The sequence below is a fragment of the Pempheris klunzingeri genome, chromosome 6 (genome assembly GCF_042242105.1).
Source record: "Pempheris klunzingeri isolate RE-2024b chromosome 6, fPemKlu1.hap1, whole genome shotgun sequence".
NCBI classification, from domain to species: Eukaryota; Metazoa; Chordata; class Actinopteri; order Acropomatiformes; family Pempheridae; genus Pempheris; species Pempheris klunzingeri.
This window is the reverse complement of record NC_092017.1, coordinates 3,482,954-3,505,369: the sequence shown is the minus strand read 5'-3', so window position 1 is coordinate 3,505,369 and position 22,416 is coordinate 3,482,954. Positions and strand designations below refer to the sequence as shown.

General features: G+C 41.1%; 1 protein-coding gene across 1 annotated transcript in view; it reads left to right on the top strand.

The window, feature by feature from the left end:
* The window catches only part of ptprfa (protein tyrosine phosphatase receptor type Fa), a 208,441-nt gene that overhangs the window by 80,907 nt on the left and 105,118 nt on the right, over nt 1-22,416 (top strand). The window contains exons 7-10 of the mRNA XM_070832882.1: nt 278-414; nt 990-1,134; nt 6,029-6,334; nt 10,696-10,889. Coding sequence (XP_070688983.1) covers nt 278-414; nt 990-1,134; nt 6,029-6,334; nt 10,696-10,889 — 782 coding nt within the window. The remainder of the gene's footprint in view (nt 1-277; nt 415-989; nt 1,135-6,028; nt 6,335-10,695; nt 10,890-22,416) is intronic.

Here is a 22,416-nt window from a genome sequence, read left to right as displayed (position 1 = left end):
GGTCATGAGACACCTGTAAATTGGATCCTTAGTTTACTGATTTCACCTTGGAGGATCTAAGGCGATGACATCCTTTCTTCTTCCTCAGTTGGGCAGCTGTTCTCAATACTGATGAGTTTTGACCCCAGATTGCAACCTAATAGACGTCTTATCTTTTCCCGGCCTCACACTTCACCCCCTGACTCCCTCCCTTTATATGTCCACCTTTGAACACTCACACTTCACTCTCCCTGCATCTGTTCCTGCCTTTTAGTCTTTTCTTTGTTTCTACCTCCAGTTCCAGCTCAGCCATCTGGTTTTGAGGCCGAGGCTGAGCTGGACTCACGCATCATGCTCTCATGGCTTTGGCCTGTCCAGGACCCCATCATTAGCTTTGAACTGCTCTACTGGGAGGCCAACACCCCTACTGACAAGGTAAAAACCAACTTAAAAACACTTCCCCTCCAATGAGGTGTTTTGACTGGATGGAATTTACTCTTAAATTGTGTACAATATATTTCTTTGTTTTGTGTGTCTCTGTATTTGTATGTAAAGCTTTCATATTCACGCCTGCACAGTGTGTACGACATATGTAATGTGGTTGTGGGTATTATGGATGTATAGGGTATTTTCTACAGCTGATTTCTATGTTTATGTTAATGTATTTCATTTTAGAAATGATTATTCCCCACCCGACACATGTCATCTTTAGAAATGTCCCATCAGGACATTTAATTTATGTTTCATTTACTTCACCAGTCTGACTGCGTCTTTAGAACAAAGGTCTGTATCAGGGCCCTAACCCTTACCTGCATCACTTCCTTCTGATTACATTTGATTAATCTAAGAGAAGTACATGAGAAGTTGAATTCTGGGACTGTCAGATGAAACCTAAGATTCTAATAGTATATCCAACAATTATCTATCTATTCTGTCACAGTAATATATATACATACATGTGTGTGTACTGTATGCTGTGGCCTTCTTGATCTCATTTCATCTCTCCACAGCATCGTGCCACTTTTGAGCCAGCAGGCTTCTATGCAGTTGATGATCTAAAGCCAGACACACTCTACATGTTTTCCCTGGCGGCGAGATCAGACATGGGTTTAGGAGTCTTCACTCAGCCTATTGAGGCCAGGACTGCCCAGTCCAGTAAGTACTGCAGCTGTCTAATGGTGCTTTGTCCAGATGTTACCTTTTAATTCTGGTCTATTTTATGTTTCAACTGACTTCAACTTTGTCAGTTGTCAAATGACATAATGGCAGGAAACATGAGGTTATACTGACTGACAGGTAAGTCATCCTTTGGACAATGTTGGTGATATCACCCTGCATCATCAGCTGGACACCATGAGAGCTGAAGTTTGCATGTTTCAGTGGCCATATGTAGGCCCACCATCACAGACAAAATGTTACAGCCCATTTACCATCTTGGACTGTGAAATGCAAAATTGCGCAAATTGATATTTCTTGTTTTTTTTCTAACCTAATAGCTATTTATTCATTTACAAGTAAAATCACATCACACCTTAATCAAATCATGAGCTTCAGACTGATTACAGATAGTTATCTATTGCAGATGTATCTGTGCTGTATGTGGATCAGATGATGGAGCATGTATCTGTCCAAACTATCTGAGAATAGATATACACAGGGCTGTTGCTTTGATTTCCAGAATGCTGAGGTCCAAATTCCTCCAAGAATAATAAGTTAAGTTTATTTCCTCATTCAGAATATACAGTAGCATCATGGTGTACACTTTCATCACTATTCTGCCAGAATATAATTCCAGGGTAGAAATACTAACTGTATTTATTCAATTAAACTCCACATCAAAGGTATTGAGTCTAAAAATATCACAATCAGTCTTGTACAGCATTAAACTGTGAGTAGTCTGTGTGTACACGACACAAGGGAATGTGAAGATGTCCTGTAATGGCAGCAGTCCTGGCAACACCCAGAATTTTTGGAGCTCATACAGCTCACATGACTGGCCCTTTTGTGGACTGTACTGAACATATCAATGTTCACTATGTTGAGTGGAAGTTAGAAAATGAAATAATATTAATAAACTCAGATAAATGTTCAATGTTTTTTTGTGGAAAAATCTTTCATACACTAATGATGAGATCTGAGGGCAGGTCTTACCTCCATGGGCTGGCCTGAGGGCAGACGCCACAAAGAGTAACTTAACAAGAGCAGCGTGTTAGCAGAGCAGCAGCAGCTTTAATGTCTACATGAGTTCAGTGTCACCTTGACACTGTGCCTGAACATTAAGGTAATGCAGGGGTGTCCAAACTTTTTTCACAGAGGGCCACATACAGAAAAACATACAAAGGACTGGGCCACTCACTAGAAGTGAGCTATATTGATATCTGCAGTATTGAGTTCTTTCTGCACTGAACATGCTCCATCTGTCGAGTGCAGTAGCTTGATCCAGGATGCTGTGATGGATCCAGGTGTCTGTACAGATGTGGGCACAACAAGGCCCAGTTTCCCATTGCTGGGCCCATTTCCTCCATTCAATTTTCCTGCGACCGGATGTCAGCCACGAGCAGCCTCAGGTCCAGGCTGGGTTAGCTTGGCTGTTATTGTCTTTTCCAACGATAATGAGTGTACTTCTGTGATCGGTAATATGTGTTTTTGCAAGGTAAAAATAACAGCTTACTGGCTGCTGCATCTGCATGCACTGCCATCACCATGGTGACAGTTCAGAGCCCAGGACACAGTGTAGTTAAGAGCAGAATAAGAAAGGAGATGGACTTGAAGTGTAAAACTAGGCTTTGGGTCACATTTACATACAGCTGGAATGATTCAAATAGGAGCTTGTCGTGTCTGTCAAGACGTGTGAGAGGACGACTGAATATCTGAAAGGCCATCTCACATGCTGTGAGACTGGCATGCAGATGAATGCACAGAGCAACTTCACATTTTGGCTGGCTAAGTCGTGGCTCTGTACTGCAGCGGTTTTATTTCCTGAGATCAGAAATAGACCAGTTTTGAAGAGAGAAGGACCAACCTCTTCATGAGCTCAGTGACCCTCTCTGGTTGACATTTTTAGTGGATCTCACTGATCACCTGAACACACTGAACAAGAGCCTACAAGGCAAAGACCAGCTTGTACCACAACTAATAAGTGAAAGCCCACTAATGGTTAGGCTGTTTTTTTTCTTGAATCATATTCAGTTATCAAGCAGAATTTACCTACAGTTGATTGATTCACCTCTAGTGAATTAAAGTTAGCAATATAGCTCACTTCTAGTGAGTGGCCCAGCCCTTTGTATGTTTTTCTGTATGTGGCCCTCAGTGAAAAAAGTTTGGACACCCCTGGGCTAGGGGTTTGTTCACACTGACGTTTGGTTGCATGTTAGAAATATGGGTAAGTCAAGAGAAGTATCCTAAAAGTTAAGTGAGATCATTGCTAGCAAGGAAAAGGATACAAAAAGACAACAAAGGCACTGAATGTTCCTAGAGATACTGTTGGAAGCATAGTTCACAATTTCAAACCTAAAGGAACACTGGCTGCACTACCTGGATGTGGCAGAAAGAGGAAGTTATCAACAGCTGCCACCAGATTTCTGAGGAGGCAGGTGGCCAAAAACCCTTGATCGACTGCAAAAGACCTGAAGCAAGACTTGGTGGCAGCAGGCACTGAAGTTTCAGTTTCTACAGTAAGAGGCATACTAAACACTGAAGGCCTAACTGCCTGAACTCCAAGACGTACACCACTACTGACACAAAAGCGCACAACAAGTCGGCTCTAATATGTTCGAATCCATATAAGTAAGCCAAGTTTTGGGATTCTGTTCTGTGAAGTGATGAGACAAAACTGGAACTTTTCAGGTTTATGGATCAGAGGTATGTCAGGAGGAGGAAGAATGAGGCATACACTGAAAAAAAGGACCTGCGTACGGTGAAGCATTGCAGTGGCTCGGTGATGCTCTGGGGCTGTTTTGCTTCTTCTAGCACTGGAAACCTACAGTGTTTGGAGGGCTGTCTGTAAGGAGGCTGAAGCTTGGGTCATTGCATCATTGCACCTTTCAACAAGACAAAGATCTCAAGCATTCCTCAAAGTCCACCGAGGCAGATGTAGGCAGAGATGAATGCAGGACAAGTAACAATGTGATCATTGGTTACCAACCTGTGGGTCCAGAAATCCCAAAAGTGTTCCCAAGATAAAAGTAGACCAAAAAAGAAAATCCTTCATCTAGTCTAATTGTCAAGGAAAAGTCAGCTTCCCACTAGAAGTTACTGAATCCTACACGAACAGACTATTTTCTGATATTGTCACAACCATTTTCGTTATTTTACATTACATATTTCTGTCTGCTGCTTACAGACATTTAGAGAAAGCACAAATAGATGTTCCTTTTTCTTTAAAGAAGCAGTTCCTGAAAGCAGTAGAATGGAAAATACATATACTCCCAAGTTTTGGTATTTTTCATAACCCTGTTGAATTAGGGCTTTTCTTGTGTCTCTTTCAACTTATCACAAGCACCGTACTGCACCCCTGCAAGCGAACAAAACCAGCCTCCAACTCTGTTCAAACTGATACCAAACTGGGTCCACACACTGTGCCGGGGCAAACCACAGGCGAGCATGATAACAGTCCCCTGTGTAATCTCTCCCACCTGATGCACATCATTTCAACTGTTGGTCTGCTTGTGTTTTGTTGAGTTCTGCCCTTGTGCATCATTGTGTAGAAATGCATCCATGTCTACTGTGCCTGTTGTACTTTTCCTAACACTGTGTTAGTTATATGTCAGATATTTGAGATCACTCTTCTTTCACAGAAGCTACAGTGTGGAGTGTCACAGTTGTTTTTGTCTGGACTCTGGAGATCCTCTGCAGAAGAGGATGAACACACAAACTATCAAATCATTGAAAACGTGTTGCATGTTAATTATTATATTAATTTCATGACAAAGGCCAGTCAGATATTAAACAGATATTTAGTCAGATATTAACATAAACATACACACATATATATTTATATATAGTAGAGTGTAAAAGTTTTTGGTAGGTATAAAGAAATGATGTAAAGTAATAATGCTTTCAAAAATACAAAATGTAATTGTTTATTTTTTCATCAATTTACAAAATGCAAAGTGAGAGAAAAAAAAAAATCTAAATCAAATCAATATTTGGTGTGACCACTCTTTGTCTTCAAAACAGCATCAATTCTAGGTACACTTGCACGTTGGGGATTTTGTAGGATTATACTCAGGTGACGATCCTTAGGTGGCAGGTTAGGTGAATGTCAAATATACATATATATATATATATATATATATTAGGTATGTTTGACATTGCTAAAAACAAGTCTAATGTGCCACAAAACATGAGCAGTTAGACGTTCAGACAGGTTGGAAACAAACTTGCAGACCAGTCAAACTTCCTTGCAAGAGAAATCAAGGTGAACAGTGCAACAACTGTCCTGATTCACTTAGGCCTACTGTACGTGCTATACTTAGTTTGATCCCCAAATGAAATGGGTAAGATAATCTGGATAAACTGTTGGCTTGTTCACAACCAATCTGATCATCTGACTGTCTTTTTACCTTGTTGCGGCATTTTCAGATCTCAGCCACTGGTGAACACAATGTTACCATAACTGATTAAGTTGAAATTAAACATGATTAGTAATTATTTTCCTCTAAATTTAGTGAAAAAGAAATAGAGATAAATACTAAATGTTACCTTTAAGTGTTTACCTTTTGAATATCTAACCAAGACTACAAGTACCTGGGACTAATGAGCTTTCTTCAAATAACCACACCCCTGATCTCTTCCCTATGACTTCTGTGCAGTATTTCACACTTGAATCATCAATGTTGCCATGTGAGATTGCTGCAATTATGTTTTCTCCAGATCTAATGGCAAAGCAAATTAGTAGGATATACACTAAATGTGTAGGCTAGCCATTTTGCACTGTCTCTTTTTGTAACACGAGTTCATTATCTGTCAGCAGTCCAGATGGTGAGTTCCTCTGTCTTCCATTATCCACCCTGCTTGACCATTACCCTCCTTCCTCCCCTCCCATTAGCCCCTTCGGCCCCTCCGCAGGAGGTATACTTGCTCAGCCTCAGCTCCACCAGCATCAAGGTGAGTTGGGTGGCGCCGCTCACAGACAGCAACCACGGGGAGATAGTGAGCTACTCCCTAGCCTACCAAGCACTCACAGGAAAGGATGTGGAGCGCCACCAAGTGTCAGAGATTGGTGCTGATGTAACCAGCTACATGCTGGAGAACCTGGAGAAGTGGACTGAGTATTCGGTGTGGGTGAGGGCTTACACTGATGTCGGGCCCAGCCCGGAGAGCACCACAGCACGTATCAGAACCAAGGAAGATGGTATGTAGGTGGTATGGTACGGTATAGGTAGGGAGCAGCCTGGGCTTCGCAGGTAATACTAACCCTCCAATATTCACTCTGCTCCTCCTCTGCTGCTGCAGGTTAGTTTTGTAGAGTCTAACTATACTATACTTTGAAAATCAGGAAGCAAATGCTTTCCCTGAAAGAAGAGAATGAGATGAGTATGGGAATGGGATTTGATTGCTTAAATTCAGTGTTTCACCTAAACATAATTATTTTCCTTAACCTTTTTCTCGCATTGAACTTACACACGGGTTCAAATGCAGTCTCAAGTCTAGGATTTGAGCATTTCTAGCTTTGCAGACTCCTTGTGGTAGGTTTATGAAAGAGACTGGTACACAATTATGCCATCCAGTCAACAAAATGACAGGACTCTCATCCCCTCCTATTAGTATTTTAAGCAGCCAGAGTTGGCTAGAGCCTGGAGAAATTACATTTTGAGGATTGTTTTTAACCAGAAGACATTTAGTGCTGCAAACTTGGCCTCTGAAGAAGGGAGCTTTTGGGGTTAAAGCACTGCATCCCTGCAAGTGAAACCAAAACTAAGGTTCCAGTGATTGAAAGGCAGAGAAAGTTACTCAGTTGCTGCCGAGGAAGAGTTCATACAGTAAATTTGTCTCAATAGACTGCATTAATTTGGATAATTCCACTGGAATTGTTTCATTTTTCTATATACAAAACTTGTGCCATTAGATTACTCAATAAGATGCTAAAACCCAGGCCATTATCCCAATAAATGAAATCCATGCTGTATCATTATTCTGCGTGTGATTTAAGCCCAGTGCCAGCATTCAGTCATTTGGGTGGCTGTGGATCAGAGGTAGAGTGGGTCGTCCATCAATCGGAAGATCGCTGGTTTGATCCTATGCTCCTCTAAGTCAGCATGTCGAAGTGTCCTTGGGCAAGACACTGAACCCTAACTTGCTCATGAAGCAGCTTCAGTGTGTGAATGTGTGTGATAGTCTCCTCCAACTTAGATTCCTCTTGTCTGAATGACGATGTAATGTAAAAGCACTTTGAGTAGTCAAAATGACTAGACAAGCGCTATACAGACCATTTACCGTAAAACACTGACTACAGTCAACTACAGGCAATTAGTTCCAGCAGCCGCTGTGCAGCCGAAATGCGAGACTCTGTGGGTTTTAGCCTTTACCAAAATCCTTCTCTAACCTGAGCCCAGTGGCAGCCTTAATATACCTTCATTTATTTGTCATAGCAATAACCTTTTGATGGCATTGTGTTGTATAACCACCTTAAATTGTACACATAGGGGCTTGATTTACAGCAATATTTAATGACCTTATCAAATACTGAACCACAACAAACAACCAAAATAATAACAACAACTATATTACTGACAATAGGAATGACTAATACATTCATTGGTCACACAGAAAGACATGACAATAGTTAGACAATATATGAATAATAATAACACGACTAATATTAGTAAAAAAAAAAAAAAAAGAGTCAGGTCAGCACTGCTGCTGCTACGTTAGGGCAGTAAACGGTACTACCTGTAGCTGTCCGGAAAGATGGGGCTCATTAACCTTGGCTGGCAGCCCACCTAGGGGAAGACAAACCACGATCTCAAACCTCTGCTGCCTTGCGGGCACACCCATTCCTGGGAAAGGCTTCGGGAGTAAACCCTTAGGAGAAATCCGGAGCTGGAGTCCCTAAGGCAGCTCATTGTTGACTCAACATTGTTCTGGCAGCTCCTGCAACGGCATTGGTGCCAAGCTGCTTGGGCTCTTGCCCTTCCCTTGGACTACACCAGTGATGTGGAGAGGGGAGACCTGATGCATGGGCAACAGCTTGTCTCCTATACCCCCTTGCCCAGGCTTGCGCTCTGGAGAGGTCACTCCAGCGCCGCTGTGAAGTGACGGCACAACACGTGAAATGGCAGTTACCAGTTTTAAGCCTTGACTCAATTGGTGTAGAGTGAGGCACCAGGGGTCATTTCTGACAGTGGGAGAGGTCATTGTGCCTCATTGGATAGCTACCGCCCGCTAGAAACTGGGCAGCCCACGGTCAGTAAGGTGCTATCCCGTCACAGTTCACCTGCCTTACTGGGTGCGTAGGGCTAAGGGCTGTAAAAGCCTTACAAGTGAACTGTAAAACCCATGCACCAGGCAAGAAAGAGAAAGATAACACAGGACACAAGCGCAAAAGGATCACTAAAGCACTTAAACTGGGATGTTGGAATGTAAGGACCATGACCACCGGTCTATCATCAGATTTACAGGAAATTAGCAATGCTGATAAGTAAAAAGTGGAGGCAGCCAACGAGCCGCAGCATGGATTCATGAAGCCAGAGAACCACAGCCAGGAGAACCATGACCACGATCCACAGGAACCTGAGAAAGAGAAAAATACAAAAAATTGCTCTGGGGAAGATATCACAGGAAGAATATGCTCACCTGCCACTCTACTGGCTGATTTCAGTGTAAGGATAGTCAGGGTGTGGACGTTTGGCTTGTGATAGGACTTGTATCATGTCTGGCTTTGATGGAGGAGACAGACACACAATAACAAATGTTCAAGTTTTTCTTATTCATCTTCATGCACATAGTGTAGAAAGCGAGAACTGTAAAAAATTGTTGTCATTCTTTTTTTTGTAGAATCCTCCACTGGTGATGCTCTTGTCTGGTGACAGGGTTGCCCATGATAAACAAAGTGGAAATGGGGTGTCTCTAGCCCCTTTTCCACCAACATTTCCAGGAGCTTTTATTACCAGGAATTTATTTACCTGGGTAAAAGAATTCCTGGTAATCTGTGTGGTTTGCATTTCCACTGCACCTCAAAATTCCGGTACATTTATTCAAATCAGGCTGATGACGTATGGGGGACTGTTGTGGTCCTTCAGCTTCTTATAATCTTGCATACGTTTCTTCAACTTTTCACGAATTTGTTTCAGCATGTGCCCTACATTTAGCTCCACCAGCTTGTCGGCTATTCTTCCATAGAATTGGTCGTCCTGCTAAATTTCTTCCTCGGCAAATACACTGAAAAGAGCCTGGACCTCGTCGTCTGTCCACTTCTCGTAGCTTTTTTTCTTTTGCTCCATTTTCCAAATGATCAAAACACAAATGAAGTGAAGCTAGTAGAAATGAAATAAACAAGTTTGCAGCCACACTGGATTACACACAGAAGTGCTGAACGCTGCAAGTGTGTTCCACCAATCAGCGTTCTTCAGCACACAGCCCCGCCCCTCAAGAATTCCGGGTAATCTGAAAAGTACTTCCGCGCTACTAGGTACTTTTCCAGGGAAAGTTTGGGGTCGAAGGAAAGTTTTTTCCCCAGGTAATTTCAGTGGAAAGGCGCCGAGGTTTTTCAAAATCTCGGGTAAATGAGAAAAGTTCCTGTGGTGGAAAAGGGGCTTCTGTAATGAGGTGACTACCAAAGTTGCTACAGCAGCACTGAGCATTGATTACTTGGAGCTCATTTCAGTCCATGGCAGTCAACTTACTTTAAAGAAGTGTTTAGTCTGCTGCTGGACTCTATTGTCTGCAACATGTTTTTTTTGCTGTTTGTTTACACTACACAGGTTGTGGAAGTGTACTTTGCTGTTAATGTATTGACATTTTTCCTCCAAAACTTGAAGTCTGTTTCTGGAAGCTTGCTGATACTATATGAGTACTATACTATATGAATAGTTCTAATTAGTCTAAAGTGCACAGTGCTGACACCAAGTTACAGAGCTTTTCTTTGCCTGCTGTGCTGGGTGATACTTGAACTGCTTTAAGATTTTTTCCTGCATGTCTTAATCTCTTAATGCTGGGCATTTTAACCTTTAACGCTTCCTTTCCCTTTCTTGTCTGTCCTGATTTCCATTAATATTTATACAACCTTATTCAAAGCAAATCAAATTTGTATTCATTCCCGCCTCCCTTTGAAGCTGACCAAGCATTCAAGAGGAATCTTCATAAGCTAATTTCAACATTTTGTAAAGTAGAATAAACTCTGCTCCCTGAATCCTTTTGGAGCTCCATGGGACAAGCTTTGATGTGCATAACCTGCAACGACAGCTAGCAACCATCAAATTACCTTGGACATTTTTCAGGCACATAACTATCTTAGCAGGTCATGAGGATTTTCAAACTCTGATATCACTCATCAGATGGGGATGGAGAAGCCTCTGGATAGTGAGAGAACAGCTGCAGCTGCTATCTGCTGCTGGCATGTTGAGTGTTGATATGATGTGTAATTCTACTGGGACAGAGCTTTTGGAATATCTCCACACCAAGCCGATTACATTTGTATTTACATTTGCAAATACAAAAAAGAAACATTCTTTCTCTTAGGAATCAATGTTGAAGTTGTTCTGTATTGTGCTGCAGTGCCTGGAGCTCCTCCCAGGAAGGTGGAGGTGGACGCCCTCAACTCCACTGCCCTCAGGGTGACCTGGAGGCCTCCCCTGTCTGTGAAGCAGCATGGCCAGATCAGAGGCTACCAGGTGGTCTACTCCAGGCTAGAGAATGGGGAGCCTCATGGCCAGCCGGTCATCATGGACGTTTCCCTCCCTGAAGCCCAGGTACTGTTGCTGTCTCTTTCCATTGTGTCCAAGAGACACGTTAAATAAACATACAGAGTCATAAAGTGATAATGATGAACTGTGTCAATGCAGCACTAAACATTACAGAAAAGTAAAAGTATCCTCTCACTGTAACACAATTCTAAGTTGGAAAAAATGCACTTATCGAGGTTGATTTAATGACAGTAAATTGTTGCTGTTGCAGTTACAAACAGTAGTATGCATTTTGTTGTCTCTTTTTGCCCTAGTCTTTACCCCCCAGCTTACATACATCTACCTCAGCCCTATTTACCCTCTATCTATCTGCTCTCTGATTGGTGGAGGGTATTGGGGCTGTACACTGCCCAATAGGAAGATTTGTGCACACTTCCCAGGGCTAAAAAGATCCCCCCTCACACCTTGCATGAGAAGCTGTGATCAAAGCTGTATGGCAGACCCGCTGCGCTCGGTACATCCACAGGACATCTACATGGAGATGAGCAGGTTGTCTTCTTTGCAATCTTCTTGCTTGAGCTTTCACTGCAGACTTTCATCTGTAATTTAATGGTACTTACAGTAATTTTGGGTAAACTATGCAGGAATTACAACCTTTTTTATACATACATCCCAAATTTCCAAAAGTTACCAAAAGTAACAGACAAATAAACATAATGTTAAATAAAGGAATCTCCAAAGAATGCTGCTCCAGAACTGAGCCAGCTTTATTTACATGTTTTTTGGCAAAGTCTAATCTTTTCAATTCTTGAGGTGCATCAGTGGCTGTCACCTTGTGTTGAGCAATCTGTATTGGCTCTTGGCAAGTCTATAGAAAGGATCCTGTCATTATCCACGACTGTCATCTTCCATGGACGTCCAGGCCCTCTTGTGTTGCTGTTGCTGTTTGTCACCAGTGTGTTGTTTTGGGGTTTTTATTTTGTGTGCCTTTCCTCATGCTGGAACTATCTATATCTCTCTGATGGATTTGTTTTGGTTGTGCAGCCTAGGGATAGCCTGTTTCACTGGCACTGGCATCTCCTTTGACTCCATGTTGTGTGTCTACAGCAGCAGCTTCTAAATGCAAATGCCACATTTGTATTCAACTCTAACCCTCAGTTGCCTAATTATTTTTGCTCCCTACATAGTCCTACAGTCCAAAATCCTTCCTCCAGTTTCGGAAACATTATGAAGGGCATTGTACATTAAGTTAGAAGCTTGACATTAGCCCAAACTGTGAAATGCCTCTGCCACACATTACATCAACCGCGTATGAATCCATCTTTGTCCTGTTTTTGCTTTTTTTTTACTTTTTGTATGTGAAAATCCAAACTGCTCAAATGGTCAAAGCTCCAAAGGTGTTTTTAATTATCCCAAGAGTGAATTTGTCCATCTTTGTTGTTTTCATTATCACCATTTTCTATGGTTGTTACACAGTAAAATTTCACAGGCTGGCTTCACATTCACTGGCTTCACATTAAAACAAGTGAGAGAAATGTTAGTATCAACAGTGGCTTTTTCTTTAGCCAACTACAGCTAATGAAAAACACTTGGTCTCTAATTGGTCTCGTGCTGCGACACAGTGCTTGCAGGTACTGATAAATGACACTGCAATGCACAGCTGGGCGGTGGAGCTGGTTGTCCACTAATGATGAAGGTTGGCGGTTTGATTCTTGGCTCTTCTGCATAATGAAGTGTCCTTAGGCAAGATACTGAACCCCAAACTGCTCATGGCAAATTGACTTGTGAATGTGTGTGGTAGGTCTAGTTAGTTTGATGAGCCATCCGTGTGTGATACTGTATATTTCCAACTCAATTCATGTCTACTGCATAGATGAACATCCAGCAAAACTAACTGATGTGATCAAATAGCAGTGAAATAAGAGTCCCAGTCTTGGCAGTGAGAGCTTATACACTATTGGATTTTATAAAACAAGCAGGAACCAAAGTCCTTTTATGAAGACTTCATCAGCGAAAGGTTTACAATCCATCAGTGATGCAGCCTGTGAGAGACCAGAAAAAAATCTTGTGAACATTGTATGTCTGTGTCTCAAAAAATGGCCCATGAGAGATAAGGCAATACAAGTATCAACAAAACACAGTGCGATTTTTAGTAGGATTAGTGCAGTAATTATATGACCATTTACACCTGAACACCATGTTAGAGAGAGCATGATGTCGAAATTCATTCTAATGTGTAATCCAGGTTTTTATTTCAGTTATTTTCATATTTTCAATAATTTTTATCTGCAAATAGCATTACGTTGGTCAGATATGTTAGAAAACAATTGTTTCAAAAAGAAATCAATATAAAAAAAGACAAGATGAGGGTGAATGAGGGTGTTCCATATTAGTAACATTAAGCTTAGAAATGAACCTGACATTATGTCTATAAAACAAGAGTTTTAATGCACAGCCAATGAGCAGGAGGATGCTTTGCATGCTGAATCAGTCTCTCCTGGGGATCTGTACAGCATGTCCCTTATCATCCCAATATGTGCATGACTTCTTATCTTTTCCTGAAATGGAAAACAGATTAAAATAACCGTGTGTGGTCTGATGTATTTTCATGAAAATGCTTTTGTGATTAGATCCAACTGCTGTGACATTTTTATGATGAGAATGCACTTCCAATGCCTTGTTATTTCATCAGAATAATTACAAATGTTGCAATGCCTGTCTGTCTCACTATAACCAGTCCACTCAGTCTGTCTGTCTCACTATAACCAGTCTCTGGTTTTGAACATTTTGAGCTGATTGAGATTGCTGTCACCAACAGCAGAAAAGTCTCCCACACCCAATAGTACAGGGGTGCCCATACTTTTTTTTACTTTTAAAATGACCAGGTCAAAATGATCTACCTACATTAAAAATATACTGAGTATACTTTATATATACAATATATGTTGGCGTACACTGCATAGCTGCAACTAATGTAACCCTTGGTATTACACATAAAAACTCACAGCAGTAATGCACATAGGTGACAAACAGTGATGTATCCATCAGTATTGCGCACAAGTGACAAGAGTAACTGGAACATTCAACACATCTATGGTCACTACCTTACTCTGATGACCTGCACTGAATGGAGTCAAATATCCCTTCCTATCCTATTCGCTATCCCTTCTTTAGTGGATATAAATTTGAAGGCTAACTAGGTCACTTCGCTCACTGGAGTTTTCCAGTAGCTAGCGCGTTTGACCGCACATGTCCCTGCCCGTGACCCGTAGCAGAGAAGAGATCTCAGACTGGCCGCCCTGTACGTCGCAAACGCCATAGGGAGGATACAGACATTCATTCATTTTATAAATCGCTTAGTCCTAAATAGGGATGATAGATGATAGACAAAATTTTTTTTTTTAATGTCACGCGATCGACCTGCGCTACTTTTGCAATCTACTGGTCGATCACGATCGACGTCTTGGGCACCCCTGCAATAGTAGAGGGTAAAAGTTCCAAAGTGAATGCAGGAGTCCGCTGGAGGGTTCGTAATGATGTTTTGTAATGTTGCTTTGTTACACTGTTCACCTATTCCTGGCGACATCCGCTCAGCCACTAAGTGGACCCAGTCAGAGTGCAGTGTCACCTCTGTGGACACAGAGTTCTCTGGAGCTCTGCCCTCCTGCAGCTCCAGACACAATTGCAGCTTCTGTTTTGCTGCTGATGCTAATTTAACACATTTCTTGTGTTCATCTGACAGAACAGGGCTCTTCTTCACACCTCCATGTTTATAGTTCAAATATTTAGCAGACTTTTTTTGTACAGACCAGTGAGATATTTTAAGACTGTAGCAAGAACCTCTGACCATTCAGAGATAACAAGCATTGAATGGCAAACATAATGCCAGTGGACTGACACAAACCAGCATATCTGTATCTGCACAGCACATTACTAACACAAGACAACACTGCACATCATCAGGATGACACTGTTGTGCTTTAACAAGTGGTAATGTTCAATTTGGCTATCAGAAATAATTAATAATTATCAAAGATAATTAATAATTATTAAAATGATCAGAAATAATTAATAATTATCAAAGATAATTAATAATTATTAAAATGAATGGAACTTTGAATAAAGTCCACCTCAATTGGGGCACCACCTCGAAAAACGAGGAAAAGATAGCCGTTCTAATTGATTTAGTCTCATAAAAATACTAAACTATCAATTTGGAATTATGTTTTATAATTAATTTAATAATTTCTACCAAAATTACCACATTGATAGCTAGCTGAAGGATTTTGGAGTTCTTGACAGTGTAGAGGTTGGCAGTGTTCACCCTTGTACAACATTAAAGGAGACAGCAGGTATTAAAACATTTATTAAAACAGAGCAAAACGCAGGGACATCATTTGTTATTCATTAAGGTGAAGGACTTGTACTTTGGTTGTAAGTACAGCTGAAGCAGAGTAGGTATTAAAGACATCTGCTGTTACAGAAACAAAATCAATCAAACAATCTAACTAAGTCTCTATGACTAAACTAACACATAATAAGAGTGTGTGTGTGTGTGTGTGTGTGTGTGTGTGTGTGTGTGTGTGTGTGTGTGTGTGTGTGTGATAAGGCTGAGGAATGTGAGATGGGCCCACAAAGGTGGGGGAGAGCCCAAATGGTGATGGCCAGCCCCCTGGGGTGTGGGGCAAAGGAGAGAAAGGAAGCTAAGTGCTGTTAGCTTAGCTTTGTCCCTCAGTGGCCTGTTGCAGACTGTGTGTGTGTGAGAGTTAAAGGTGCCAGGTTAAGACAGGATGGTTAGTTTGTAGACCCTGTGTCTGTGTGAACAAACTAACATCAACTAAACTTAATGGCTGCACAGTAACTGCAACACATCACAATAATCAAACTCAATGAACATTAAAGCAAGTCAATACATTAACAGGGGTAAACCATGTATGCAGTAATGCTATGCTAATTATGCCCAGTTAGAGTTTGTTACCAGTCCTTAAAGGGGAGACGAAGTGTCCTTGAGGATGCTGCTTTCTCAGCCTGTTGCTGGAGGAAAGGTGTGGTTCTTGTCTGTTGCTGTGTGGTTGCAGGCTGGAGGAATCCGGTCGCTCCTTTGTTCCTGTTAGTTAGCAGCTCTGTGCTAACTTGCTGGTGTGCTCCTGTTGTTGGTTCTGGTTGTCAGCTGGCAGACTCTGGGTCGTGCCTGCTGGCGCTGATCTGCTTATTTCAGGCAGGACCTTGTGTCGCTACCATGAAGGAGGTGGCTGCTCTGGTACAGACCACACTGAGGCAGAGCTTAGCTGAGTCTTCAGGAGAGATCAGGAGAGCTGGTCTCTCCTCTGCAGGAGAGACGTCAGGAAAAGAGAGGGGAGATGTCTCTCCTCCAGGAGAGGCATCAGAGAAGAGAAAGTTCAGTGGGGGTGAACTGGCTTTGTTGGCCTGAGGTCGTAAAATCATGTGTCCCCTCCGGCCAATGGTGACAGTGGAGCTGGGTGCAGGGGTGATTTCACACCTATCTGTGAAACTGGGGGACATTGGGGAAAGGAGTCCAATAGTTCCACAGACAAAGAAACATGCGGTTTCACCATGTGCTGTTCACTGTTTAGTGAAGCACAACAACACAGAGCAACACAAAACACTTGTGATAAAAAGTACTTAAGCAAAGGAAAATGTAGTTTTTCTTGCAATAATCAAATATAACATTACACAACATATAATGCATTACTCCTTACTAACCCACAAGCTGTTGTTACTTTAGCAGAGACCCAATTCACTCAAGGGGAGCTAGTCTGTTTTGCAAGAGATGATTATTAGGTTTATTTGACTCATGAAGAAATCGACTAGTTAACATGTGCAGCCATAAGCAGCATGACTGAGAAGAAAAAGACTTGCTTTTTTGGATTCTGTAGATGTTGCTATGGTTGAATGACATGAGAAGAGATCTTTGTACCAAAGTTGAAGACAGACTTACAGGGATGAAACCAATACCATGGATGAGCAGTTTAGCAGCAGTAGGAGGAAGCACTGGTGAGCGTACTGAAGCAGATGTGTCCAGTCACGCGGTGAGGTGTGTTCAGCTGCTTTCCTCTCAGCTCATTTTGTTCTCCAGGAGGAGATCTCACCTGATCTCCTTTAAAGCAGCATTCCTGTCTTATCTGTGCAAGACAAGGCCAGCATCTCACAACCTGTCTACACATACGCGTACTGTGGAGTGAGCCCATAGACATTCTTGGTCTTGCACACTGACACGTCTGCTTACTGACCTGGCTACATCTGGACAAGTTCGTCCAGACTTTTACTCTCTATGGACTCTGCCCATGCAAGTGGATTGTTTCACATTTGAAGAAATAATTGGCTATCCTTATCTTTTCAAGGATGTTTGTATGTGCATGTGTACTTTAAAAGATCTTACTATGAACAAATATCTTAAGTGCTGACTTAAATGTAAATATCACTTGACATAAAGCACCTGAAAAGTTTGATCTGAACCTTCACAAAGGAGCCACATTGAACCTGAATCAACTTCTGTTGCACCTCAGCATCATCCGACAAGGCACTGGGTTCCTGGTGGATCGCTTTGTAACATGATCACAGTATTTCTGCCGTTTACCTTGTGATTGTCATGACAAAACATAAAAAAAGAATGATGAAATAGATGATAAAATTGAAAACATCCAGAATTATAAAGTCCTGTCTCGTGTGATTTTGGTTTCTGATAAACCTTAAAATTTACAGAACTATACTATTACTTAATATGCTCCTGGTTGATGTTTCATTTTTACCTTCAGCAATGCACCAGTTCAACATGCAGTTCTAAAGGGGTATATTGGCCCAAAAGATGGCTGTGACATGCTTTTTGTATTGACATCACACACTCTGATAATGGATTCAGTCTCTGGTGTACTGATGAGTCATTTCAGAGGGAGGCTCAGATCTTTGTGGCAGCAGAACCAGTTGTAACCCGTCTGCTTGTGTCCAGCCAATGTGGCCTGTCAGGGTGAGGGACAGCAGCCGTCAGTGATGGAATCTGTCACCAACATTAGCAAGGACCAAGAAGAAGCATTTTTGAAGTCACTGAACTTGGCTGTGAGTGCTGAGCTGTGTGTTGTCTCCATTGAAGTTGCCTGGAAACCTTTCACTCAAGCTTGGTTTGCCAACAGTCAGTAAATATTACTGCTTGTTGCCACAAAAAAAGACCTTGATGACAAAATAAATGCAGTTATGCCAAATGATTGGAACTTTCAGGCAGGCCTGCGCATTCCCAGTGTTGGCTTTCTAATGCTCCACTGTTGTAAACTGGACTCCCTCCATCTCTGTTGTTTTTCTGCTGGCAAGCTGGCAGGTTGTAAGCTCACAGTGAGGTGTATTTTTGGATGGCTGAAGGATGCTTGAAGGAGCCTCTCATCCCTTCCAACACTGATGGCTGTGAAGCGTGAGCATCGTCTCATCTGATAAGCTATGGCAGCCTCTCTGTGGCTCATTTGTGTGTATTTTGGCCAAGAAAAACATATCCAGCACAGTACAGAGCACTAAAGGAGATGCTGGAGATGGAGATGTCTTCATTGTTGTTGTGGCACTAAAGTATTTCATGTGAGCAAGGGTTAGGGTTAGGGTAGGTATCCTTAGTAATCAGGACATGTAAATGTTTTGTGAACATTTTCAATGTTCATAGCACCACTAACTAAACTCTTTCTTTGAAAAGAAATTTACCTCAAACCCTGAACAAATCAAGCACAAGAGTCAAGTTAAAATGCAGGATGTTACTTTTTTTTTTAAATAACAAAGCTCTAACTATCCCCATGGTCTGATTCTGTCTGGCAGAGATGAAACATGTACATAGATTGAAAAGAGTCAGACTTTTCCCTTTGTCCTGTGGTCTAAGCCTACATGTCGAGGAGGAGGTGAGATTCTCCCCCAAGACCAATAGAGAACTCTGAAGGCAGTAGAGCAGAGAGGCCAGTCATCAGGAGTTCATAATGTACAAGCTCAGTGATACATCAAGGTGTAATGGCCAGGAATGCATCACTTGCTGTATGAAAGAATGATGGGTACTCAACACTGAGGCCACACTCAGTCTCCCCACTGCTTTATGTAATGGACAGTTGGATCCTGTGCTGCATTTTGCCCAGGGAATATAGCTGATTCTTACTTCACTGTTAGCAGGTTCCATTGGTTATGATAATAGCTTTTATTTATTTCTTCAGTGAGGGAGCAAAGCCCTTTGTCTTTTATTTCTGGTTAGTCAGCAAGGTCGTGGAGCAGACTCCAAATGCTCTGCGCCTTTGAATCACTGTTGGGAATAAAACAGGCTGACTAAAGCTATTTTGTCTTCATCAGTAAACCAACATTTTAGTTACAAGAAGGGTTCCTTAAAGTTAGAACTAATTCTTATTTAAAGCTGATCACAATGTGTGATGGTTTCACATTGGCTCTTTGTGGTGTCAGAAAATTGATAGTGCTATAAACCTTTTTATAAAGAACCATTTTAACAGTTTCATGAACTTCCAGCTGGCAATGCTTAGTTGTTCTGACCTCCATGCTCGGAGGAGTCATAACAGGTATATTCATTAACACCAGTTGTCACAATGGCCACAGCTTTTCACTGTCAACTTCCTTTTGTTTGCATCAGTTTGAACATTTCAGTTATTTTTTCAACCTAAATGCTTACTTCAACAGCCAGCTCACTAACTGCAACTAGCCACTTAAGTGGGTAAGTGGTCAGGGTCATGTCATATCAAAATGTCCGTATCCATTTATGTGGGTTTACATTTATTTGATAGTATTGTCAGTCTAAACTCGTCTTCAAGTATTTTTATAGTTTCATATGTAGACCCTTACAAAAAGATTCAACCACTTCTTTTAAGAGTCACAACTCAATACACATACTATTGGATTGACTTACTCTTTCCAGTGATCACAGTTATTTATCTTTGATGCAGGAAATCTTCTTAGAAATCACAACAAAATTGAATTTCCAAATGAAAATGTTTTTTTCAGCATCAAAACTATTCCACCTAATTGCTGTGGTTAGAGCACAAGCATACTGCTAGTAGATAATGCAGCAAGACTTTTCAGATTTAGTGCAGATTTAGCAAAATATAACCAAAAAAAAAAGACATCAAGTTCTGTGTGACCCAATGCAAATCTCATGGGAGCGGGCGGTTTAAAATACTTACTTCATGTGTGAGTCAGCGATCAATTGTGTTGAAGCAGCTGCAGGTTAATTAAGAATAAACATGATAATCACGTGAACCAATTAACATTAACCAGGTCCTCTTACAACACTGAATGAGATTTAATGTTGCCATTAAACACGTACAATATACAATGGCCTACATATGACTAAACAGAAACAAAACAGCAAAATTATCTACAAAAACCAAACACAGTCATATGTTTAAATGCAGAGGAGGAAAATATACTTTCGTTATGTTATTACCTTTATTGCATTGGGATTGGGATCAGACAGGCTCTGCAAAACCCAATGAGAAACTTGCAGGAGCCAGCAGTGTTCAACTTTGCTGCAGGCAGGAGCAGGTTTTCTAGAACTCACACATTGTGGGGTCGAGTATTGACAGTACTAAGCATGGTCATTATATCCCTGGAACACCAACACTTCCACTCATATATGGATATTTGTGGTGCATTGAAAACACGTGAGCATATATTTAAAAAAAGAATACTGTTTCAAGTTGTGTCAAATGTTTTCCATGAGAAACTGTCTTAAAACATCAATGCCAATTGACGGAAGGGGAATACAATCGCAGTCACAATATATGGCACAAGTTCAGGCATGTAGTGACTATATGAGAAGTCTCTCGTTAATGTTCACAGGGTTAAAGGACCATTTTAGATTTATTATTTAATTATTTATATATTTATCATTTTATATATACCCTAAACAACACATTTTGCTTCCAAGAACCACTTCAAAGAAACTGATTTTTCATGCACAAATGGCTGTAGATTACACCTTAGCTTATACTGTTATTGAAAGTTTCTTTTACACAACCTCTGAAAGAACCTTTGTCTCTAGATATGGGCCATAAAGTTCAGAGAGCAGCAGTGATGTTATGGGGGTGCTTTCTGTAGATGATTCCAGACCCATGCTTGAAGGAGAAAAGCTCGCTACCCACAGACCAAAACATACATATGTAATCATGTGGAACCCCCAGATCATTCCTGCAGAAGCCCCAGTCTTTGAAACTGATTTCAAAATGTAATCTGACTACAGCAGTACAAACCCTGAGCACTACACATAACTTTGACTTTTTCATCCCTTTTTCTGCCCATCCACCTCTGTATCTGTGGAAATATTGATTCAATAAAGATGAAATCAAATCAAGTAAAGTACAGAAATTAGTATTAACATCAGGTACATACACATTTATAGACTAGTGAAAAACAAATAAATCTTTCAAATGAATCTAACAAAAATGGATGGAGTCTCTGTCTGCCTGTTCATCAGTGTACTACTAAGGGATCAAGGAAGTGCAGTGTCGAGTGTGATATATTCACTAGTAATGCATTAGTACCACCTGAAGTACATGCTGTGTAGTGTATTGAGAGGGGACCTCAATTAAATGGCATGATGGGTACAGCTTGCCCTCTATTGCTCACTACAATAAAACCAAGAACAGAATGAACATGTGGCAGGCGTACTGCTCAAGACCTAAGGAAGCACAGTGTTGATGAGGGGTCATGGAGAAAGCGGCAAACAGAAATATGGAGACCCAGCAGTCAGCTGTTCTAAGCAAACATGTTTTGAAAAGGCACTGCACTACTGTATTGTAATTTAGAATATTTAGATATGCTGGAAATGTAGTTTAATGCAACAGTGGACACAATAGTACAGACTGATGTTGGGATTTAACAAATGGTTATCGGAACAATTTGGCTATCAGAAATAGTTAATAACTATCAAAGATAATTAATAATTATTGTATAATTATTATTATTATAATTGTATAAAGTCCACCTCAATTGGGGCACCACCTCGATAAACAAGGAAAAAGATAGCCAGTTTAATTGATTTAGTCTCATAAAATAACTAAGCTATCAATCTGGTATTATGATTAATAATTAACTTAATAACTAAAACCAAAATGACCACATTGACAGCTAGCTGAAGGATTTCAGAGTTCTTGACAGAGTAGAGGTTGGCAGTATTCACTCTTGGACAATATTAAAGAAGACAGCATGTGGATTAAAACATTTATTAAAACATAACAAAATCAATCATGAACAATCGAACTAAGTGTGACTATGACTAGCTAACAGACAAATAGGGACAGTGTGTGTGTGTGTGTGTGTGTGTGTGTGTGTGTGTGTGTGTGTGTGTGTGTGTGTGTACGTGTGTGTGTGTGTGTACGTGTGACTAGGCAAATGGAATGTAAGATGGAGGACCATAAAAGGTGGGAGAACCCAAATGATGATTACCAGACCCTCTGGTGTGTTGGTCAGAGGCAGACAAAGGAAAGCTAAGTGCTGTAGCTGTTAGCTTAGCTTTGTCTCTCAGTCGAGGCCTATTGTAAACTGTCTGTGTAAGTGTGTAGATAAAGGTACCAGGTTAGGAGAGGATAGTTAGTCTGTAGACTCTGTGTCT